At 37.7% G+C, this 24252-nt stretch overlaps 1 protein-coding gene across 3 annotated transcripts in view; it reads left to right on the top strand.

Annotated features, from left to right (window-relative positions):
* Positions 1 to 24252, top strand: part of CDKAL1 (CDK5 regulatory subunit associated protein 1 like 1) — a 379654-nt gene that overhangs the window by 344860 nt on the left and 10542 nt on the right. For all 3 annotated transcript variants that reach the window (XM_038130237.1, XM_038130238.1, XM_038130239.1), the window contains 2 exons: positions 5761 to 5844; positions 9882 to 10046. In XM_038130237.1, coding sequence (XP_037986165.1) covers positions 5761 to 5844; positions 9882 to 10046 — 249 coding nt within the window. The remainder of the gene's footprint in view (positions 1 to 5760; positions 5845 to 9881; positions 10047 to 24252) is intronic.

Genomic DNA, 24252 nt, shown 5'->3' with positions numbered 1-24252 from the left:
CCTGGAATATGGTTGAAAGAGTTTTTTTTTTCTGTGGGCATCTGTTGCCTGTGTCCATTCTGAATTTTGAATGATGCTGTGGAAAGAACAGTGTGGCTGAAGCAAGTGTGCCTAAAACAAAAATTTAAAAAACCATTTTCCTAGGTATTATTTCATAAATTATACTTTTTATGTAATCTTAAAAAAAACAATAATTCTACAGCTTTGTTAAAAGAAGGGCAGTTCAATAATGATGATTTAACAAAGTCAGCTGTATTGGTTGAGGTGAAATGAGACACCTTGCTGAGCATTGTCTGCTTTTCACTTGGGTTTCCAAAGTTCATTAGTTAAGAGCCGAATACTTTCCTGTATGTGAAGACAACCACTCAATGCTGTTTCCAAGGCCAAAAAAAAACCTGAACAATATAAGTAGAGGAAAAACACTGATAATTTTGGTTTTGTTGCAGATTAGTAGCATTGTTGGACTGAGACAGCATTGTCTAGGTTTGGGAGGAAGAAGTAGGGATACATGAAATCCATTAATTCAGCTGCTTACTCCGCAGCACTGAAGTGCTCAGGTTCTATGTTTCTGTCCCCAGGTAAAATGGGCCAGACACAGGTTGTAAAGATTAATCTGACAGATTATTGTATGATGCAAAAGATATGGAACTCCAAATATTTATGTCACTCTGTTGCTGTAGTTCTGTGCAGGGTTATGCACTGAACATAACATAATAAAAAAGAGGCATGTACCCATCTGGAATTGGACAGCCGTTGTAATGTGAGCCTTAGTGAAGGCAGCTGTCTGTGCTGTGCTAGAAAAGTATATTTATCCCAGCATAAAAATTGTCATGCTCAGGAGCTGAACTATTTTCATGTTACTGCTTTCCAATATCCACATTTAAATCCCAAACAGGTTTGTCGAAAAGCTCTGAGACAACTCCATGCTTTGTCTCCAAGATTACTTTCAGAAAGGGAAGGATGTATATATTCTAAGTTTTGGAGGAGCAGTGCTGGATGGCAGAACAAAGCAGTACAAAGGAGATTTTGAAAAGAGATGTGTTCTGGTATCATCAAAACAGGACCATATCATAAGTTTCTAGAAAGTTTGTTGCTTTTGGAGGGAGGTAGTGGCACACTTTGACTTCTTTGTCAGGTGGAGAAACCCCTACAATATGCAAACAGAAGACCTAGAGAATGCTTCAGTATAGTTTTCAAGAAATTTGGCTTCTATTTACAAATGGATTCACATGATTTTTTAAAAATAGGTCCAGCAGTTCAGTTCTGCTTTATAGTGAAGAATACATAGTCTGTATAATTATTAAAATTTATTCAAAATAATTAGACCGCAACTGAAAAATCAGGGGAGAAGTAAACCAAAACTGATGTAGAAGAAACACTATCTACATTGTTTTTGCTTAAACTTTGTTATACTTAATAAAGGTCAAGTATGTTTACTAGAAATATTCTATATATCAGAATAATCTGCTAAAACATGCACACATAAGTTGTGATGGTGTGTATTTTTCATTGCTTGCTTTATGACGTATTTAAATAACAAATACGGGAAAGCAGATTTTTATGTGGCTTCCAAGCCTTGTACTAAGTATGTTCCATGATGATTTGGGTCAGAATCCAAGCCAGCCTCCTTCAAGAGAAATGGAGACATGCTTACCAATTCCACTATGAATTGAACTTAGTCTGAAGAAGGCTCTGGCCACTGTCTCTAAATCAGTGGAGATGCTACATGGGCAGTGTACTTTCTTCTATGGGAGAAGAATAGAAGTACAGTGGTTATTAATTTATATCTTTTTAGCCAATCAGAGGCTCTTAAAAAAACAAAGCTGATAAAATACAGGTAAAAGAGCAATAAGGAAACATTGAAAAAGATCATGTGTCACATGCTCTGGCTGAAGTAAGTAACAAATCCAAAATGTGCAATCATAGTTTTAATTGATGGAAAAAAAAATTGGGGAGGGGGTGTACATTATCTGAGTGTAATCACAGCAGGCACTACTCTTGATGTTACGTAGCAATATTCTATCAAAGCATGTTAAAAAGTACAGTCCTTGGCACCCAAACTGTTGCAGAGTTTAAATATCAGTCTTGTGTTTTATGTGATTCAGTCAGTTTTGGTTTAAAAGAGAAACTTAATTTGACTGCAGCCAAGAAGGATTTTGGACATTTCTTGCTGTTCATTCATTTTATAAAGTCAGCCAGCTGGAAAAACTGCTTTTCATGGTTTCCGGTAAAGGAAAAACTGAGTTAAAGAATTATCATGTCAGAATTTCCTGTAGGATAAATGAAAATGAAATAAAAGTTCCTATATGATTTGATTATTAACTCTGAGATTTACAAACTTCCTGGTAACTGTTGCGGTGCAGGAAGTGATCAGACCAGCAGTGATTGTTGCATGGTTTTTGGTGAAAGCAAATAGCCCTTGAGGAAATTATCTGATCTGATCAGTCCTCTTTGGCATGGGGGAGGTTGCTGGGCAAGGTTTTTTTGCTATCATTAATAAATATTTTCATAATGTCATCCATAAAGTAAAAAAAAATGCTTCTATAGGAAACCTTTCCAAATTGAGATGCCAGGGCTGAGTTGCCTCAGTTCCAGATGCTTTGGCAGAATTGTAGTTCCCTTAGAGCTGGAACTCATGTGTACCTATGGAAGCAGATGAAAGAATAGGAATAAAAATAAGATACTGAACTACTTCTGCTGCTACATGCCTGAAAAAAAAAAATCATCAAAGTTATTATAATTATGACTGTTATTAGATATCATGTCTGGTTTCTGCATATTTAAATTCTGAGAGAGGTGAAACTTAGGCACTTAGAGATCCCAGGGGAATAATTGCAGAAATGATGACATATTCCACTTTTTGAACAAATTTCAATACCAAAGCTGCATTCTGCGTACTTACATTTCTTCTTAATTATACTTGGATGCAGGATAGATAGTAATTTTCTGTCTTACAAATGCATGTAGCCAATTACTCTTGTAGATCATGAATACGCAATGGCCTAACTCATTAAATGGAATTTTCCTTCTCTGTTGTTATGGCAAAAGAGTCTGCAAATAGCTGAGTATTGTATCTGTCTGGGAGCTCAGCCTTGGCCAAGGCTACAGATCCATAACTTCAGCAAATGGACAATTACCGGGTTTACTTTTCATTCCTTACAGTGTGCCATGCTAGTCTACTGTGTGTGTGTGTCTGTCTGTCTGTCTGTCTATCTGTATGCATGTACTGTAAATTGGTGTAGGCTGTTTCAGTCCTCTGAGCTTCTGGTCTTCAATTTAAATGCTACCATTCTGATCCTATGTGATGAATTTAGTCTTCCTGATTTCTTCCCATTCCCAAGAAATTCTGAGCCCAGAATCTCTCCCTCTAGCCCACTGAGACATGCAGACCTGACCTCTTTTGGCTTCTGGAAGCAAAGCTGAGAAAAACTGGCAACATGTCTCTGAAGAAACCACAGCTTATATCAAATGATCTAACACAGGTGTTCTTTTCTTCTTCCCTCTGTTTTTTTTTTTTTTCCTGCATAATATGCTTACCATTCTGTCGTCTCAGAGTATGAAGATAACACATGTAGCCTGGTCTGCCTCACAGGCAGGGTTCATAGCCACAATGAAGGTAGACTGTTATGACCAGAGAGAGCCAGGGAACCACAAGACAACTGAGAAATGAGTTACAGACCCAATATTTCTCTGAGCCAGTTTTGCTAAGTTTCAGTAAATAGTAAATAGGATGTGAGGACATGACTTGGTGATCGGGGTTCGTGCTTTTCAGTGGTAGCATGTTTGCCCAAGGGTGAATGTTGCTTATCTAACATTCTCTCCTCCTCTTTTTCATAATATCGCAGGACATCTGACACTTGAGCACTTCAGTGCTACAGCAGATGTTGAGCTGTGATTTTTAAAAGCTGTGGTCTCAAATATTATGGAAGTAACAAAACCTCTCAGTTTAGGGGAAATGTTTTCTGTAATCTTATTACTGGAGTAGTTATCTCAAGTGCCTTATTGACATGTCTTGCAAAACTCCTCTGGGGATTTAAATTTAATGACTGTTTTCTTGAAAACAATAATAAAAAAACCACCATGCTGTTGCTTACACTGGATTTTTGCTAAAATTTGAGTATGTTTTATCAGTTGTTATTTGTAGTTGCAGACTTCCCAGAGAATGGAAATTCTAAATGTGATATAAACAAGTCTTAAACACTTCTTAAAAGTATGCAAAAAATATACATATTTTCTACTATTAGGATTCTGTCACTGGGTCTGGAACTCGGGGATTTGGCCCCTTCTGCTGTGTACACCACAACTTGTGGTTCTAGGGAGTGAAGTCTATCTGCCGTTGGGGAAATGAGCTGGGTGCTTGCTGTTTCCCTTGCTTTCCAGGGTTTACTTTGGGAATGTTCCAGATAAATGCACGAGGAAGGGAAGGCAAGACTTATTCTGTGAAATCTTTCTTTTCAGCAAGTGGAGAATTATTATCTCGTGTATATACATGTGTGTACATATATATACTGTAATGCAGATGTGACATTGCTGTTGCTATGTCTTAAATTCTATTTTCTACAGTTAACTGTAAGAGAAAATGCTAATCTTATCTTTTACTGCTTGTACCTTAAAGAATCAAAACATTATTATCCTCTCTGAATCTTGCAGAGTTCCCATGGAACTTATGATGGAGATCTTTAAACTTGTGTGTAACAGCTGCCACTAGGATGTGGTGGGAATCTTTCAGGGAGAGGGGAGGGGAATGTAACTTTGCTCATGGATATTAAAACTGTGGAGTAAAATGTGAAACCTTCTTGAGTCTCAGAATAGTAATAAAAGCAGTGAGTAAATTTAACTTGCTAGACAGTTGTAATTTGCAGAATGCATTTGTCAAATAGTTTGGAAATAATCTAGAGCACATTTAGATGGAAAAAGTAGAGATGGGCTCAGACTGAAAATGTGAGCTAAATGTCCTTCCAGGTTTGCAGAAATTAAGCTCTACACTTCATCATAAACTCAGTAATGGACAAGACCAGAGGGAGATTTTGACCTTTGGGGAAAGACAGAATTTGTTCCTTATCTGTTTGGTCCCTAAATGCGACTGATTTGTCTTTGAGTCTTTAATTTTAAAATCGGTGCTTCCTTTGAACAGTGTAAGTGCATTTGGAAGTTGGGAAGTATGATTGAAACACAGGTCTTTCCAGACCAATGTTTATTTTGCCTTTAGTATGTTGGGTCTGTGAGTTGTTAAAAACTCTTCTTCTTGAGTCTTTGTAATATGCAGTGTTGGCTCCACTGCCATGGAAATCAGTGTGAGCTCATGAGTACAGCGAAGTGAGATCACCAAGAGGGAATTAGGAGATGCCCCAGCATTGTAAATTACAAGTGTGACTTTTGAAGAAAAGACACCCTTTTGGTGATTGATTGCAGATTTTTTTCATTAGGTGGATGAAAAGGTAATGGACTTTGTTCACATCTGACATTTTTATTTTCTATCATGTTAATAAATAAAAATCAGTTTATATTTCTGAACTGGATTTTCATGTTAGGCCCCTCATTTTTTTCATTACAGCCCCTCAGTTCTATCCCTCAAATCTTTTAACCCTGTCAGTTTTAGACTCCTGTAAGTAGGATTTTCTCTACTCCACTTTCTTGCTGATACAGAGTTTCCTCAGACAACTTCACTATTTCTGCTAAGGGCATTTGTTTGTAGCTGAAGTTCTCAGTATAATTCATTGGTTTTGTTTTCTGAGTCATCTCTCATCTTCTATTTTCCAGGTTGGTGAGAGGCAGAGAGTTCTGGTAACAGAAGAATCCTTTGACTGCAATTACTATGTTGCTCACAATCCTTTCTATGAGCAGGTACAGTTAAATAAACCAAATTACATATTTTTGTTTTATCTTTACTTTCTGATAATCTCAGCAACACAGTGTGTCAGGATTAAAAAAAATCTAGTAAAGAAATAAGAAACATTTTCCAGGAAACAAGTGACCATCAAGACTTTTTTTATGAGATACTTTGTTTTATTATTGTGTTGTAAATATAATTTACCTGAAATTATGTTAAGAAATATACAGTGGATGTTTGAGTGTACAGCGTGGTTTAAGAAGCTGTTATTTATTGCAGGGATTTTAATTTCAAGGTCCCCAAAGCACTGATTTCTGAATATTTGAGTCATGACAATTTGCATACATCTTTCTGAAAAGTGTTTCAGGCAATGCAATTTGAAAAAAAAATCTTAACAATAGACGGGTCAGAAACTTTTTTAGATTAACACTTGAACATGATATGTTGTGTTTCATAGAATCATACAATGGTTTGGGCTGGCAGGGGCACTGCTGGCCACCCCTCTTTGGATGCAGCCCAGGATACAATTGGCTTTCTGGTCTGCAAGTGCACATTTCTGGCTCATGTCGAGCCTCTCATACACCTGCACCCCCAAGTCCTTCTCAGCAGGAAAGTTCTCACTCTCCATGAGTTCTTCTCCCAGCCTGTACATATGTCTGGGATTGCTCCAACCCAGCTGCAGCACCTTGCACTTGGACTTGTTGAACCTCACTATGCTTTTGTGGATTTACTTCTCAGGCTTGTGTGGGTCCCCCTATAAATGGCATGCCTTCCTTCTAGTTTTTGTCATTTCCTTCTGTGTACTTCCAGTAGATAAATTCTTGCCACACAAAAACATTATCTTTGAGCTGAGAAGGAAGCACACACATCAATTTCACAAAATTGTTATTTTTGCTCAAAAGCCAATGACTTGCTTAAGACCAATAAAATTGGCTTTCCTGAATTATCATAATTTTGTTCTCCATTTTCTTGGGCTAAGCTGTCTACAATTTGCTTTTGCTACCATTAGGTTTTTTTTTCTGAACCTGGGGAGATTATAGATGATGGTTGTGCTTTCTTCTGGTTTTGGGTTATGTTACAGAATTTATTTATTTATTTTTCCTTAGTAGTAAGTAACATTGCTATTCATGAAATATCTGTTTCTGTTAGATATATGGGTCACTAATTATTTTTTCCTCACTTTCTCCTTTTTTTATAAATCTCCTTTTTCTTGTTACATATCCAACTTCTGTCTAAGTCTTATGTATTGATGCTCCTTGATTTTGTAGCTTATTAGTCAGAGTTGAGGAACATGTTCTTCCACATAGAGATTAAAAAGAAATTTCTAGGGACTTTTTTGTTCAATGCTTGTTTTATGGGAGCTTAATTAATTAAATGAAAAGCAATATGTACGGGAAACAAAGTGTTGAGTTTTTGTGTTGTGTTTGTACAGCACCTAATACAGCTCATGACTGGGACTGGTAAAGAATTCACGAGATACAAATAGTCACGTAGTGACTCATTTTAAATTCTATTAGGGAAGAAATGCTTTCCATTAAGGAAATGCAAATTTTTTCCCTAAAATGTTATGTGTGGCATGTTTCATAAGGATGGTATCCTACTGCTCACCCAGGTAAGAACAAGAATATATGCTAGTAATTGAGATTATTAGCAGTAAATTGAATGACAGTAAATTGAAAACCACTCTAAATATCATATTATGTATTATTTAAGCTGAAGCTCAGAATCCTGGTGTAGTGTTCTGTTAACTCAAATAGTTATCAAATGTATTGTGTCTTCACTGAGCTCATCTGTACTAAAAGAATTTGCTATTAAACCCACATCAGTGCAGCTGCACAGACAGACTTAGTGGTAGAGCTGCAGCTGACATTTGTGAAGGCTTAGGTGATACAGTTTACATTGAACAGAGTAGTCTAAAGTGACCAAAGAGTGCTTTGCCAGATCCACAGCCAAGGTGAGTTTCTGCTGGTTTAACTTAGTTTCTTAGAAATACCGTTGAGGGGTTTTTCTTAACAAATACTTTAAAAAATATCTGAGTGTATACCAAGCCTGGATGCTTGGTTGTTTACGCTATCTCCCAGTTATTTTCACTTAACCTGTTTCTTTTTCTGAAGTTTGGTTTATATTTAGTTATTTCCCTTTTTCCTGAGGAGATGGAAGATTTACAGAGGTCATGAGCCCAGTGTATACTCAGCTACCTAGTTTCCCTTTGATTTAAATTTGCTCAAGATGAGTTACTTGGGAAGAACTGTGATCCAGTCACATTGTAACACTCTCTGAGCATTATGATCCTGACTTTATGTTTGCTGAGTCTCAGCTTGCCTGTCTCTGAAAGGCAAAGATTTCTGCTTTTCTTGGAAGATGCTTAGGAAGCTCAGCAGGATCCTAGGATCTCAAAGTGCTTACAGTCAAGAACACCTTGAGCCTGCAGGGAAGAAGGGAAACCTGATGGTGATTTCCTCCAAATGGGACAATCAGCAGTTGTGATAGATGAAAATGGAGAGGCAGTTTTTGGCAAAAAAATGGTCTCCAAATGTGGGTGGCACAGATTTTTTTTCTCTGAAAGTCCTCTGCACTTGTAGTCCCAAAAATTAAGCCATTTTAAGGCATTTCAATTTCAGCATCAAAGAATCAAGATAAAAAGATAAGATCTTTTCCTTTGAAAGCTCTCCTCAGCCCTGTTGAGGCCACACCTGGAGTGCTGTGTCCAGTTCTGGGCTGCTCAGTAGAAGAGAGACACAGGGCTACTGGAATGAGGCCAGTGGAGGACAACAATGATGATCAAGGGACTGGAGCACCTCTCTCATGAGGAAAGGCTGAGGAAGCTGGGCCTGTTCAGCCTCAAGGAGAAGCAACTGAGAGGGGATCTCGTCAGTGTCCCTCAGCATCTGAAGGGAGGATGTCAGAGGATGTTTCCAGGCTATTCCTCAGTGCTGCCAAGCTGTAGGACAAGAGGCAATGGGCAGAAACTGATGCATGGGAAATTCCCCCTGAACGTGAGGAAGAGCTTCTTTACTGTGTGGGTCACCATGCACTGGAACAGATTGCCCCGAGAGGGTGTGGAGTCTCCCTCACTGGAGAAATTCCAGAACTGCCTGGGTGCAATCCTGTGCCATGTGCTCTACAATGACCCTGCTTGAACAAGGAGGTTGGATCAGATGACCCCTCTGAGGTCCCTTCCAACCTGATCCATCCTGGGATTCTGTGTGTGGATAAGCTTCAAGTAAATGTTATTAAATAAGTCCCCATGATTCAATTTTTCATTGTAAACAGTGTAAAAAATGTAATTTCATCAGGAAATTATTCCACTTTTCTTTTTCAACTGCTTGTTTATTTTAGAGCCATTTTAAGTCCATTTATTCTTCCATTCCAAAAAAATGTTGCTCCTGTATTTTGGGCTCTTTCTTTTTTTAAATGCGTGACCTGGGAACATCTGTTTTGTGCTTTTTTGTGAAGTGGGACTGTCTGATATCATAGTTGTGCAAATTCAGGGAAGAGTGGCATTAGTTGCTGACCCAAGAAGCAGTCATCTATTTTTACAGGCATTCATTGTCAATCATGCATCTCAGCTGCAAAGGATCTGCACAATCAAAATAAAGGCTTGTGCAAAGAGATAAAATGGTATACTTTCTGTCCTGAAGCCCTTACAGACTCAGATTTTTTTTTTTAAAGTGTCATGGGACAGAGATGAAAATGGGAAGCTTTACAGCAGTCTGTTACAATTGTATAGTACAGATGTCCTTGGAAACTGTTTGGGTCTGGATTCAAAAGCTGCAATTCAGGCCCAACTTTCTCATGAATCAAAAAACATGACTTTAGGAATCAGTTGGAGTTAAAAAAAGCTGAGCTGACACTGCAAAGCTCTTGTAGAATGCAGGCCGAAAATCTTACTGGTCGAGTGTGCCAGGGGCTGTAGTGTACTCTGGTGACTAAATGTTTAAGTTTTAGGATTTTCTCTGATGTTAATCAAAAATCTGTTTTCTGAATGGATACTAGAGACTCTAATGTTCCTTGCAGTATTTGGTAACTATGTCTTTATTTTATTTGAAAGGTTCTTGTGCCAAAGGATCCTCTGTTAATGGGTAAGATGGTAGAAGTGAATATTTATGAAGCTGGGAAACATTTTATGAAGGGGCAGCCAGTATCAGATGCCAGAGTTCATACTGCATCCATCAGCAGACCGCTAGCAAAAGGAGAAATTTCTGGTTTAACAGAGGTGAGTAAAAGACATTTTCTGCTTTACTACACTGGGAAATCCACAGCTGTTCAAGCAAAATGATTCCATGCTATGTATCTGTTATCATTTTATAGTTCCCATTTATATATGCATGAAGCTTTAATCTTTTCTGACAGATTGAAATCTGAATTCAAAATATGTTTTTACTGATGCTCGTAGCTTTACTTTGCTGACTATAAAGGCAATAATACACTTGTTTCTTGTTTCTAGAGGGAAGATGGGCAAAGAACTTACTAGAATTGAAAAGATTAAACACCAGTAATTATATCATTCAATATATTTCAGTTTAGTGGAAGGATTAATCAGTTTATTTTTTTTACAAAGCTGTTTAAAAAAATGTATTGATTACATATCTGTTAAAACAGGTCTAAACACTATTCAGAGATTCAAAATTAATTGATGGGTAGAGGTGCAGAATATATTTACAATATGTTTTGGAAAAGGTCAACATCTGATTTAGTCATGTAAAAAAAATGAAACTCTTTTAAAAAGATATCTGATTCTTATTTTACAGCTCAGTAGATATGGCTGTTAGCCAAGTATTCTCATACATTTCATGGAGATCTAGTTGTAAAAACTGATGGAGTGTGAAATGAAAATGTGTATCACATTTCTAAGCATCATTTGATGTCCTTTCTCCAGCACTGTTGTTAGGATCTCCAACAAATATGTAGCACATGGGAGATGGATAATTGGCAGTTTATCGGCCACCTTACTGCTTTTACAGAAAACTGCTGATAAGTATTAAAGTATATACATGTCCTTGTTTATGTTCTAAGTAGTCACATTTAAAATACATCATCAAGACATACCTGAGGTGACCAGTGTTAAGCTAAGCTCCTTGGTCTCTTGAATAAGCCTGGCTGTGGAAACATAGAGCAGTAATAATGCATTCCCTGAAATGCACCTACTGTAATGTGTTCTGCAGATCATGACACTTAGGCACAAACACATTACTAAGCTCTCCATTAATATTGTCTGTGTGCATGTGTATGTTGGCCTGATAAGGGTCTGTAAGAGATAAAAAACAGCCAAAACCTTCAAATTGTCTGGTTAGACTATGTGTCTGTTTAAACACAGCTGATTTTTTCATCAGAATGTTTTTTTTAAAAATAATCTGCTGGAGCAGAACCAAGACTGTCATTAAACTGAGTGTGTGCTGCCAGAAGCTTGTAGATGGGGACAAGCAAGCAGACTCTTGACTGGATTTTTTAATGTTAAAATAAGAGGTAAAATTATTAAAATCAAGGATACTGATAATTTCCATAGGGACTCATTGAGATATATAGATCTTGTCCTGCTCTTTGGATAGGCATGAACAAGTACCTGGAATCCTGCCATAAATGGCTGCAGCAAGCAAATGATAAGGCAAATTGCTTTTCATTACTTCTACTTCTGTGGTTACCAGTGCTCCTTCAAGGGAGTATTTTGTATATGACTGGGCCACTGGAAATGTTAGGAACTTCTGTTTAATGGAAAAAAAATAGAATCTCAGTATTTCAGTAAATGGAACAGCTTTGGTACATAGAAGGTGCAGTTGAAAGCTTTTAATCACACTTGGCCAATATATAATATATAGAACATTAACTGAAATTCTTAGTGGGAAGTTCATCCTGAAAAGTCATACATATAAATAGAAACTCAGGAACTTTATTTAGGTTTCCAGAAAAAAAAAATCAGTTTGCCACAAAAGTTACCTTGGATTTCTGGCTGGCTGCAAGATGCAATTTGGGTTGCTCTGTTTGGTTGGACTGCTGGGAAACACTTCCTGCTGCATGTGCTCAAGACACATAGTTCCAACAAAGATGCTTTGAGCAAGATAAAAGGGGATCATATGAGGGTCATGTGAGCCTTCTGTAGCTTGTTACGTGTATGGATGGCAGGTTGGGGAAAGATGAAGGAGGAAACTCAGAACTGATGAATTCAGATTTCCTAAAAGTAGCAAAATACCTTGGCTCTTTAACAAGATCCCAAGTGTCTCCACTAGGTTTTCTGCAGCTTGCAGAACTAAAATCTTGGGTAAATTTTCCACTGTGCACACATATGAGCAAGAATTAAGGTCTGCTCATTATCAATGGTGTTTTCATTAACTTACATAGGACACAGTAAAAGGTGTTTCAAAATCCATCACAGCTGTGCTTCTCTTTAATGAGGAATGCTCACAGAAAGAGTGAAAACTTTTGAAACTGTACTTTTTAAGGAAATTAATAAATTGAGAGCACCATCATGTGAGGATGTCAAAGCGAGTCATAAACTCATCCTAAGCAAGAAGGTACTTCTAGAGATGCTGTGAAGAGAAGTACCTCCAAAGAATCAGAGCTTATCTGCAGTTGTGTGCTCTCTTTCTCATCTGATACATTACCCTCAGTAATTTTTTCTGACAAATTCAGAGTGAGCACCACAAGCAACATGTGTGTCTGAAGGAACAGTTGTAGACCTTTTTTTTAACATTTGGCTGCAAGACTCTGGCAGCAGATTGGTCCAAAGAAATAAAAGAAGTAGGTCGCCAACTGGAGTCAACAGATTTGACTGAAAAAGTGGGAATGCAAAATCACAAAGGACAATTTAGTGTCCATAAAATATTCACATATTGTATGTCTGTGACAAGTTAGGAGGGAAATATATATAGAATTAATTCAGAGTATTTCTAGCATTTCATGCTTTTTCAGTGTATGAAGAGCACAGCTAATACGTATATCCATTAATGTCCTAATGATGTAGAATGTTTTACAGTTATTATACTCTTTAGGGAAAAAACTGTAACCAAGTAGATGGTGGAAGGTCTTGATATTCAATAATGTTAGGCTCTGTGGCAGAATTTGGGATGGGAAGGACAGAAGAGTCTTGGAGTCAGCAGCTGGGCAATTAGACTTAGTGATTGTTGTGGACATACGAAGTAGTAAAATGCACAAATATTCACCAGGATTTTTTTTTTTTACTTTCAGCGTGAATTTTCTTATAAAAGCCACTCAAAAGGGAGTGATGTCTCCAAGTGGCACAATTTTACAGGATGGCTATTTGGGAGGGCAAATTTGGAAATTTCAGTTGACAGATCTACTGTAGACTTACTTGGGTTTAAAATGGACAGCTGCTGATTCAGTAAGAGAACCATGTTTAGAAGGCATACATTGCAGAGGATATATAGGTGAAAGTTGAAGTTAATAAAGCATGAACACCTGTAAAGGCATTTTTGAATTTGGTTCTAGTAAATCTAAGATAGGATGTATGTGAACTGGACATTAAAAAGTAGTGACAGTAACCTTAAAATGAACATTCAGACAAAACAAACGTGTCATGAGTTACTAACTGCAATTACAAATATCAGTGAATAAGTACTTCAAAGCTCTGATCAAGATTTAGTTCTGCTAAGTTTCACAAGAACAAAAAGAAGATGTAAATGCTGTGGATGTTACATCCTTTCATTGAGGTAGGCTTGAAGCTGACAAAGCATTAAGAGTGCACTTCAGCATTTTGAGATTCAGAAAGCAATTTACCATGTTTTCTATGTTCTTAAGCACTCTGGTAAACTTGTATTTTAGGATTTGGAGGTAGGATTGCAATGCACATAGTGTTGAGTATATTGTCTTTGGATAATATTTTTGAAAAGTCAGCCGTGTGTATCAACAGTCTGAATGTAATCTAATTTAGAAAAAAACCCCAAATTTAATATTTGTATTAGTTTTATTTGGCCATATTTAGGGATCTTGACTGTTTCTAAGCAGCATAAAGTAACTAATAAATGCATCCTGTTTACAGACAAATGTTTGCCCAAAACTAATAATTGAAAAAAAGTAAGAATCTGCAAGAATATGATCTCTTGTTAGAACCAGAAATAGAGTATGTTATGTTTCTGTACTCCAAAAATAATTCTGGTTGTTTACATATGTTCTGTGACTTGAAGAAAAAAATGCAAGATGAGAAATATATGAAGAAAAGACCAAAGGGCTGAGGGATAAAAATAAAAGGTTGGCTACCTGCCAGAGTTGCAACACATTGCCAGAATCAAAGCCCCATAAGTCTGAGAGCCTTTGGTGGGAAGTTTTAATCAGATGGAAAATTAAGGCAAGAGGAAAGAAAATTAATTTTAACAGGCTGTTTAATCCCCAGTCATAATTTTTTTATGTTCATAGTTCATGTTTCTATAATTCCTCTATGACTGACTTTCTTTTCAAAAAATACAGGCACATCTTTCGGTTTTCTGTTTTCCATTGGTTTCTGTGATGATATTCTCCATGTCTAACATTTCCTCTGTGAATGGCATCTGCTGGGTGCCACCATTTCCAATGTCTCCTTTTGTGAGTCTGGGATCTTGGTGCACATCTCTGTGACTCCCAGGCCTTGGAAACAACCATAGTTGGCCTGTTAAGGTAATAGCTATTCAAGTCATTGGGGTCTTTGGAGGAAATGAGGAGTGAGCCACTGATTTTCAGTTAGAAGCCAACTATTTGGTCATTCTGATTTTTCCTTTTTTCTCTCCTGTCTTCCCTACATTTTAGCTGCAGTAGGTTATTGTGGCATTGTGCTTCTAGATACTAATGAAGAAGATTTATGCTACTGGTCTTACAGTTAGCCACAAATATTTTCTAGTTACATGAGCAAAAACATCACCTAGCCTTTTTTATGGTGTTAAGAAACAGGAATGATGCATATATCAAACACTTCTTTATAGCCTGCCAGAAAGAAAATTCAACAAAGCATAGCTTAAAGGAAACTCTCTGATCTCAGGTAGAAAGGGTGCTTCTCTTGCAGGCAAAATAAAATGGAGAAGGGGGAAGGAAATATCTTCTTCTGGAACAGAAATGAAAGAAATCATGTCAGAATTAAGATCTCTGTATTGGAAACTTCCTTCAAGGACTTGGAAGGAAATGTGGAAGATGTGCGTTAATTAATAAGCATGGTTTTTACATGTGCTGGAGTTTCAAAGAGGTGGAAAATTTGGTTCCTGAACAGGAACTAGAGATTAGAGATTTAGGGCAAAAAGAGAATGAGGAAGCAAATCTTAGATCAAAAAATGGCATAGAGGTGTGAGTAGAGGAATCTTTCATAAAATTTCAGAAACTGTAGAAAGTATGAGAAATGCTAATGAAAGATCGGAATTTCCAAAGAAAGATAAACTAATGTAGAATGCACCTTTTACCTCTCTCAGAAAGCTACATTGCAAAGGGATCTTTGTATCACAAAGTCCAAGAAAGGGCAGTATGAGAAATGTAGGGAAATTCCTATTAAAGAGAAACATACTGACAAAAAAGGGAACATTCTCTATGTAAAATCATTTTCAAGTAATTCTTTATGAAAATACAATGCACTACTTGGTGCTCTTGCATTCTTAGGAACATAGCTTTGTTAGCTCAGTTGAATTCTCTCCCATTTAGCTCAGTTGAACTCTCTCCCACTTTCTGATACCTTTTTTGTGACACTAAGTTGAGAGGTGCAGTTGTCACACCTGAAGGATGGAATGCCAAGCTCAAGGACTGGGCCCATGGGAATCTCATGATGTTTGACAAGACCAAGTGCAAGGCGCTGCAGGGCAATCCCTGCTATGAGCACAGGCTGAGCAATGAACAGATGGAGAGCAGCCCTGCCAAGAAGGACGTGGTGGTGCTGGTGGGTGAGAGGCTGGACATGACCTGGCAATCTGCACTCGCAGCCCAAAGGCCAGCCTCATCCTGGGCTGCATCAAAAGCGGAGTGGCCAGCAGGGAGAGGGAGGAGATTCTGCCCCTCTCTTCTGGTGAGACCCCACCTGCAGTGCTGCATCCATCTCTGGGGTCCCCAACACAGGAGAGACATAGACCTGTTAGAGCAAGTGCAGAGGAAGCCACCAAGATCATCAGAGGGATGGAGCACCTCTCCTGTGAGGAAGGACTGGGAGAATTGGGTTTGTTCAGCCTGGGAAGGAGGAAACTTTGGGTTAACCTAATTGTGGCCTTTCAGTATCTAAAGGGAATCTGCAACAAAGATGGAGAGAGACTTTTTACATGAGCAGGTAGTGACAGGACAAGGGGTAATGCATTCAAACTGAAATAGAGCAGGTTTAGATTACATATTCAGAAAAAATTCTGTACTGTGAGTGAATGAGGCACTGGAACAGGTTGCCCAGAGAAGCTGTGGATGTCCCATCTCTAGAGGTGTTCAAGGTCAGGTTGTATGGAGCTTTAAGCAACCTGGTTTAGTGGAAGGTGTCCCTGCCCATGGCAGGGAAATTCAAAACAGATGATCTTTAAGGTCCCTTCCAACACAAACCATTCTGTGGTTCAATGATTCTCTGAAAGAATTGATGGTAGGGCTAAGTGTACAAGTACTTAGTGCTTTTGGATGTATTAATCTGTTTTATTTAATGTGTTCCTTGTATTCCCTGCTGGTTGTAAATAGAGGTCAAAAAAGATGGTGTAAAATCCTTCTTAATTAATCTTTTTTTCTTACGTTTTCTTCAGTTCTTTCATGAAGGTTGCTATAAAGTTAGTGTAATAAGAGCTATATTTTCTTTTGAAGAGCAGAGCTCAATACCACCTCTGGATGTTTTTTAAAAGGACCTTCAAAAGTCTCACTTTTTCCTGAAAATTTTCATGTGCCCTTTCTTAGATGCTGGTTTTTGTGGTCTACACATTATCTGCATGCTGTGTTGTCTTCATTTATTTGGGGAATTGAGTTGACTTGAATTTTTCTTTTGCTCGGAAGCCCATTTCTTGGCTTAAAATTTGAAACTTGCAATCAAATCTTTCGTATGGGCAGACTAAATTTTTCTTGCTGGGTTTAGATAAGCACTTGCTTGAATTGCATGTAGTGGTTGGGGAATTTTAATCAATGCTGATTTTTAGGAACATACTTAGCCAATGTCTGTGACAAACATTTGAGATGTAAGTCAGCCACCTTGGGTCATGGGTATGGGCTAGGTGACTTCTTTGTTTCCAGCCTTATCTGCTGAAATTCAATTGGCATTTTAATTTAGCCATTTGATAACTCCCAAACTGGAACAGAAGGTAGTGCAAATGTGTTGATCCAACCCATTTCTCTGCACTGCTCAAGGGGCTAAAATACACAGAGGTGATTTAAGACAGCAAGCCCAAGAGCCAGCATAAGACCTTCACCAAGTAGTTTTGTCCTGGTGTCTTTAATTTAATGGGCATGTGGTCTTTCTGCCCCTCCCTCTGGCAGGGCTGAATTTCAACTACAGTGATCAAAGCTCAGCTGAAACAACAAATATTACATAGACCCTTTTCAAACAAATGCTCACCACAATCTGTTTCAGGTGAAAAAAACTGAACATTAATTTATGTACTTTTCGTTTCCTCAACAGACAGTGTTATTTTGCTGAATGTCACTGTTTAATCATTTAAAATCCATAATTATGTTAATCCTGTGCAGTTCATGCAATAAATGGAAATAGTAATGGCTGGGAGCATTCAACTCTAAGTCATTTTCTGGAGAATAAGCAAAGGTTAAACAGAAATGTTCTACCCCTTCTGCCTCCAGAAGTAAAACTCTTAAGTGCTAAAATTGTTCTGCCATTTGTGCGTATTATTTCTAGTGCTCAACCTGCTGATGCTGCACTGCAAGATCAGTGAGTAGGTTCTGCTCTCTGTTGGCATAGGGAAATGTGTAGCCGTGTTAATTTGAACTACTTGGCACTCCCTGTAATATTTAGGAGATCCTTTTAAAATATTTTTTCTTTTCCATCAGATCTCTAACAAACAGACTCTTTGGGAAAAATTAAATAGCATTTGGTTTTGGTAATCCTTTATTATTTAATATACCAATGTTCAGTAAGCTTTAATTGGCTTTCAGGAGAAAAGTTTAGCAGCCACAACTTTTCTCAGTTTTTATGTTTTTTGGAAGTCATCTACATCCAGTCCACAAAAATCATCATAGGTCTGAATTTTATACCTCTCCAGCAAAGACAGGTGAAGGATATTCAGCCCATGTGTACATTTTATCTCTGTTTGCAGTACTTAGTCATCCTTTTTCTTTTTATTAGTGCTCCTTAGATCACCAAAAAGCACACTTAGGCAGTATTTCTCTCTCCATTTCTTCCCTAGCTCTCCTTTCCCTGTGAGAATATAGTCAGAGGTATCAGATACCTCTTGATGTCTTGAGTGGATGTTATTTCTATCTGTTCTTCCTTTATTGAAGCTGTAATTAAAATAGTATTTCTACATCAATACTTAAAGGGACAGCACAGAAAAAGGTACATGCAACTCATGATACAGCTTTCCCCATCACCAAATGAAAGGTCAGTAGGAGGTTTGAATTTACACATACAAAGTTCTGGAATGTTGAACGTCCGCCTCTTAGAAATGTATTTGTTGCCAAAACCATTGAAGTGAGATGATTCATTACCTTCGAGATTGTTTTGAAGGGCAATAAAAATTACAGTCATGAGATTAAGCTGTTTTTTAACTAAAAACTGTTTTAAAAGTGTAGCTTATTTCAAAAAAATTACCAAACCATGTTAAAGGTAAACTGCCATGTTCTATATCCTGTAATATTATTACACATTCAAAATCTTTATTAGATTCTGAGTAGATTAATGGGTTTCTAATAGTCTAATAATCATCCTTTGTGTTCTTGCCTATTCCCTTTATGATAATGAGAATTGCTAAGGTATACATAAATTTTGCAAGTAACTTTTTTCTTTTATTCTGACAAATCTATTGAAAAAGCTTTGAACTGCTCTACAATATTAGGATTAATTGTGAGTTGTAGTAGGATACGCAGATACGTTTTTAATCATAATCTTCCAGTCAGACTTTTATAATACTTGGACATAGTGATGTATGTTTGTGCTTTTAATATACTTATAAGAGATTTATTAGAGATTGGAGATTTTTGTTTTTAATTTTGTGGTGTCAATGGTAATACGATAAGGAGAAAGCGTAAGAAAAAGAGGAAAATGCTTTTCAGTAAGAGAAAGAAACAAATTTTGTGTGGTTTTGAAACTATTAAATTATATTTGGGGAAGATATCTGCATATAAAAATTCAAAGGCACTTCTGCAGGGGCTATGTCTTTGACTGAAATTAAATTGCAGTGGAGTAATAAGTTCTATTTGATGGCTACATTGGAGAAAATGTATCTTAAAATATTCAAATATCATACTTCAGTGAATTGGATGTGAACTTCACAGCCTTAAATTTAGTCCACCGAGGATATGCTCCTAGCTACCCTAGAATATCCAAAGAACGTGCTGTGACTTATGAGTGTTGAACACATTAGAATGACTGTATGCTCAAAGACAGTCCACAGAATGTTATAGCATCTAAGCAAGCTTAGAAACTGCTGCTTGTTCAAAGGTCACATAGAGTAACTTCGTGTTTGTGCAGGCTGTATTCCATATCAAGTTTAACATTCCCTCCAGATCCTTTATCATGCCTTTAGCTATTAAAGCATGTTGTTGCAGTTTTACTGGACCAAACAACAATAGAAATAAACCCTTGCCCTCCTAATACAATCTCTCCCACTAAGATATTTTTAAATGAGTCTTCTTAAACTACAACGTAAGACAAGACTACAGGGGTAATAATCACTGTAAAAAATTGCATTCTCTCTTTAAGGAACTTGGCTCGGGGCCTGTGAGTTTTCACGGGACCTGACTCCTAAACTGAACTTTAGGATCAGTTCTTATTTTTAGCCAGTTCCAAAGCAAGCTGTTCCTGTGGGCTTTATCAAAGACCATTAAGTAAAAGAAACACAAAAATTACTGGTTATTTAAGTACTTTGTTAAAGACAGCTTTACTTGTGGTTAATGCACAGTACACCAATCTTTGATAACCTTTCTCTGACTGCTTCCCATTGTGTATTTAAATTACTTGCAGAGTTCTCCCACCTGCAATTTATTATTTCAGACCTTGGAACCCTTCTTAAAAATGAAAAAAAGATTTTCTACTGATTTATTATAATGCCAGCCATTCTAGCCAGAAATTACAAATGTTGTTACGGTCTGGTCCAGCAGTGGGATGAAGGAATTCTGGATTGAAATATCTAGTCATGTTAGCATGAAAGGTTACTGTGGTGGTGTGGTAGGGTTAGTGTAGATAGCCCAAATCCCATATATGTTCCCACTAAGGTAAAATTGGTGCTACATCTGTTTGCAGGGTCCTTTAGGTGTTAAGCCTTTCTTTTTCATCACAACATATTCCAAAGCTTGTTCATCATTTTCACAGGGAGTTCACTCAAAGCAGATTCACAGGTTGGCATCAGAAACAGTTAATGTTTAGAGGTTCCAAAAGAGTCAGAGGGCTTCAAGCACAGCTTTTCTGTGCTTGAAACTCAAGCCCATGGGATGCTAAAATTCCAGCATATTTACTTTCATTTCTTTTCCTCGAGTCAGGACCACAACTCAGATATGGTGTAATAATAAAATCATGATCTAGGACATATTTCTTCCATTCCAGATATTATAAAAAACAGGAATTATGATGAAGAAAACATGGGTACTGCTTCAGCTTTTAATCACTAAGGTAACAAGCACTGCCTAGAAGTAATTTTTAATTAGGATATGGTGGTATAAAGTCAAACCCAAAGTTATTCTACACATTCATTAATGCCACCATGGCATGAAAGAAATAATATGGATTTTTCTCATTCTTTATTGTGGAAAAGGGTTCTACCAGTATCTTCTTTATGACAGTTGTTTGGTTTTTTTTGCCTTTTTACCTGGTCTTACAAGTAGAAACACTGTTTTGTGAGACTTGGCCTGTAAAGTGTAAAGAAGCCCTCTCCACACGTGTGTGAGCATGTTGTCTTTATTCCAGAATTGGCCAGCCCCTGGTATGGGAACAACCTAAAGAGTTGACCTAGTTCTCTTGGTGTTATCCAATACCTTCTTTTCCAGGGGCTGCCAGGTCAGTGTCATCTATGTGGGAGCACGTGTGACGTGTGGAGCAGGAGAGCTTGTAGCTATTAATTACATGACACATTTCTGTCTGGCCAGGAGATTGGCAAGACATGGCAGTCTAGGCTCTTGGTACACCCACGTGACCTCTGAAAAAGGTTTGACCCCCCAAGTACTACAACCTGAGATGGATGTGTGATTGATAAATAGTGAAAGGAATGAAACCTGACTGGCTTAGAGAGCCAGATGTCAAATGCAAAACAAAAAGCCCCATGGAAATTACTGTTATGTTTCTCTAGTCTCAGTATAATCAGGGGGTCCTTGACACAATATTATGTGAGAAAATTATTCGCTAAATGTCTTGGCTTTCAAATTGATAGAGTCGTCTTCATACCTATATATATATATCTATATCTGTACTGTGGCAGAATTTGAACAAATGCTCCATTTTGGATTGGAGTGGCTTGGAAATGTTTGTGAAAGTACTTTTGATGGAAAAAAAATGTGTAGGCAGTACACTCAAGCTCTTTTTTGTCAAAAAAAATCACATAGCTACCTATGCATAATATTGACCAGATGGATTTCTGGTCCTGAGGAAAGGGTCCTGTTATCAGGACTAGAGGATTTTTTTAAACTCTCGTCCTTGTTTTGACATGACTTCACATGTGATTGTTAAGTCATTTCAGTCAGTGTGACTGTGATTTATCCTATCCGTATGGAAACTATTTTGCAATTCTCACATACAAAATCTCTGATAAGTGCAGATAACATAATTATCATACAAAAAGGACAGCTGTGAATATCCATTTCTGACACAGATAGTTTTTTTCAAAATACAAGAAATTTAATTTGGTGAAATGATGGAAATAGTGCTTAGAATGACAGGAATTCTTTTCCTTTTTCAGCTCATGTGTCTCTTGTCCAAAGAAATGTTAGTTCATTATTTTTTTCAGTGAGGAGTGCATAAGATTCTGTAGCATAATCAGATTTTGTCACAGAACCACAGGGGAAAGCCAGATGTGCAGCTCTTAAGAGTTGGAAAGGAATGAATTATACTTGGGGGAATATCCTGTATGATAAAAGAAAACTGTTGTAGTGCTGTTAAGCTTTAGTATGGAGACATGAAAGGTCTTAAAATCCAAACCCATCAATTTTTTAAAGGCTACATTAAACCCCACAGTTGTCATCCTGTGGGCTTGTATTTCTCACCCCTGTAGACACCTGCTATATGTTTGCCACTTTCAGGTCATCCTCTGTTTTATTTGTGTTTATCTCACTTTTTGGTAACTTCTGGTTTGTGTAAGTGATTTTGGCATGTGATTTTGGATTTTCAGGAGTACAGGTTGGTCAGCAGCATGGTGGCATAAAATAGATTATTGAGGCTGTAGTCTGGGCTTTTCCTCAGCAGAAGCAGTGATTTAGATTTGGGTGAGGGTTTTTTTGCCAGCCCTTGGTGTTCTCCCGCTGTTGAAGTGAGTAGGTTCAAAAGTTACTAGGACAGGCAGAGATATTGAAATGATTTGGAGGACACCACTTGCCCAGGAGTCAATTGTTGTCAATACTTGTATTCACCTAGAGACAAAAGCAACAGCAAAACATGAGAGAAAGCTGTATTAAAATATTATGGGCTGTATTCTCACAGACTGGTAGCCTTTTTTAAACAGAGGAATGTTTAGCAATCCTAATTTCTGTGTAAATGCCAGCTGTATTGTGTTTCAGTCTTTTATTAGATGCTTATGCAGTATTTTCACACGTGTCCATGTGCAGATTTTTTGTGCACAGAGCTGAGGCTATTCCTTTAGTATCAGAATCTTTTAGGTTGGAAAACACCTTACAGATCATCAAGTCCAATCACTAACCCAGCATGGCCAAGCCCACCACTAAACCATGGCCCCACGTGCCACATCCCCGCATCTTCTAAATACCTTCTGGGACAGTGACTCAGCCACTTGCCTGGGCAGCCTGTTCCAATGCTTGACAACCTTTTGAGTAAAAAAAATTTTCCTAGTGTCCAATTTATTAGGCTACTGTTAGATGTTTTTCCCCTTCATTGTTTTTCACGTAATATTAGTGTTGTTACGTGCCTTTTAAACCTCTCTTTCAAGGGAGTTAGTTATTTCTTTCTAACTTTTCCTGTGACCCCCATAACTAAATTTCTGAGTGCTTAAGAAAGTTACAAGTTTATGTTTACATTATCCTCCTGAAATGTAGCTTTTGTCTTCCCATTTCACTGATAAAGAGGAGGAAAATGTTTAAAGTGCCTGCTAGAAGGTTAGTGTGGAGAAGAGATTTGATGGTGGCCAGTTAAAGATGCTTGGAAATAGATACTTAAAATTATTAAAATTTTGTAGCATGAATTCAGGCAAGCTGCAGTGTTGACTTTTCAGCATTTAAGACAACTCCAGTGGATGATATATCAGAGAAAAAGAGGAAATTAGTATTTTTTATTCATGGTTAATTCCAGAAGAACTGAATTTCTCCTCATGAGCTAATCCTCAGAATTATCAGATACAACTTGATAGAGCACACTGTGTAACACCCATGTGGGAGAAGACTGAGGTCCAGTGAGTACAAATGGTCGGTATTTGAGTGTGACAGGGTGCAAGTCCCTGCTCAGGCACTCCAGTCCTGTACAACTGCAGATGTTTGGTCAGACCACCCTCTGAATGATACGAAGTCTCTCCTGAGGGTAGATATTTGTTCCAGCCTGCAGATTGGATACTTTCTGCTCTTTGATGTCTTAGACAGAGTGCCAAGGTGCTATCATGATTATCTAGCATAAAATACACTGAAAGCCAAGAAAGGTTTTTCTCATGTAATCTTTCTTGTGGGGAAGGGCTGACGAATCATTTGTGGTGACTGGGGATAGAGAGATTGTGTTAGAGCAGTTAGGCTTGCTAATCACAGAAAGTAACCATTGTTTGATGTTTCCATGAGAGAGCCCTCCATTAACTGCAGCTGAACTTGACTGAGTGTGAAATTAAAAAGGAGACACAGATTTCCAGACACTCCCTCAGGTGCTCAAAAGTATGCTAACTGGCACTGTGGGAGACCTCCTAAAACGGCTAAGGATACTTAAAGGAAAGAGGCCACGACAATGTGAAAAGAAAACCTTTGTATTATCACTGAACCCACAAAGTTGGTCAAGATCAGTCACACTGTATTAACTGTTAAATTTTAGGCTTACATGAAATGCTTCTTTCTGCCAAGGTCTGGTTCCAGCTGTGCTTGGTGAGCATCTGCACTCCTAGGAACTGGAGGTGTTTAATCCTAGGCAGAAAAGTCTGTGAAAATAAATGTAAGAGAAATTGTCAGGAGACTGCATATGAAGGCATTGCCTAGCTTTAAGAAAATTA

Source organism: Motacilla alba, chromosome 2 (assembly GCF_015832195.1).
Source record: "Motacilla alba alba isolate MOTALB_02 chromosome 2, Motacilla_alba_V1.0_pri, whole genome shotgun sequence".
Taxonomy (NCBI): Eukaryota; Metazoa; Chordata; class Aves; order Passeriformes; family Motacillidae; genus Motacilla; species Motacilla alba.
This window is presented reverse-complemented; position numbering and strand designations above follow the sequence as displayed.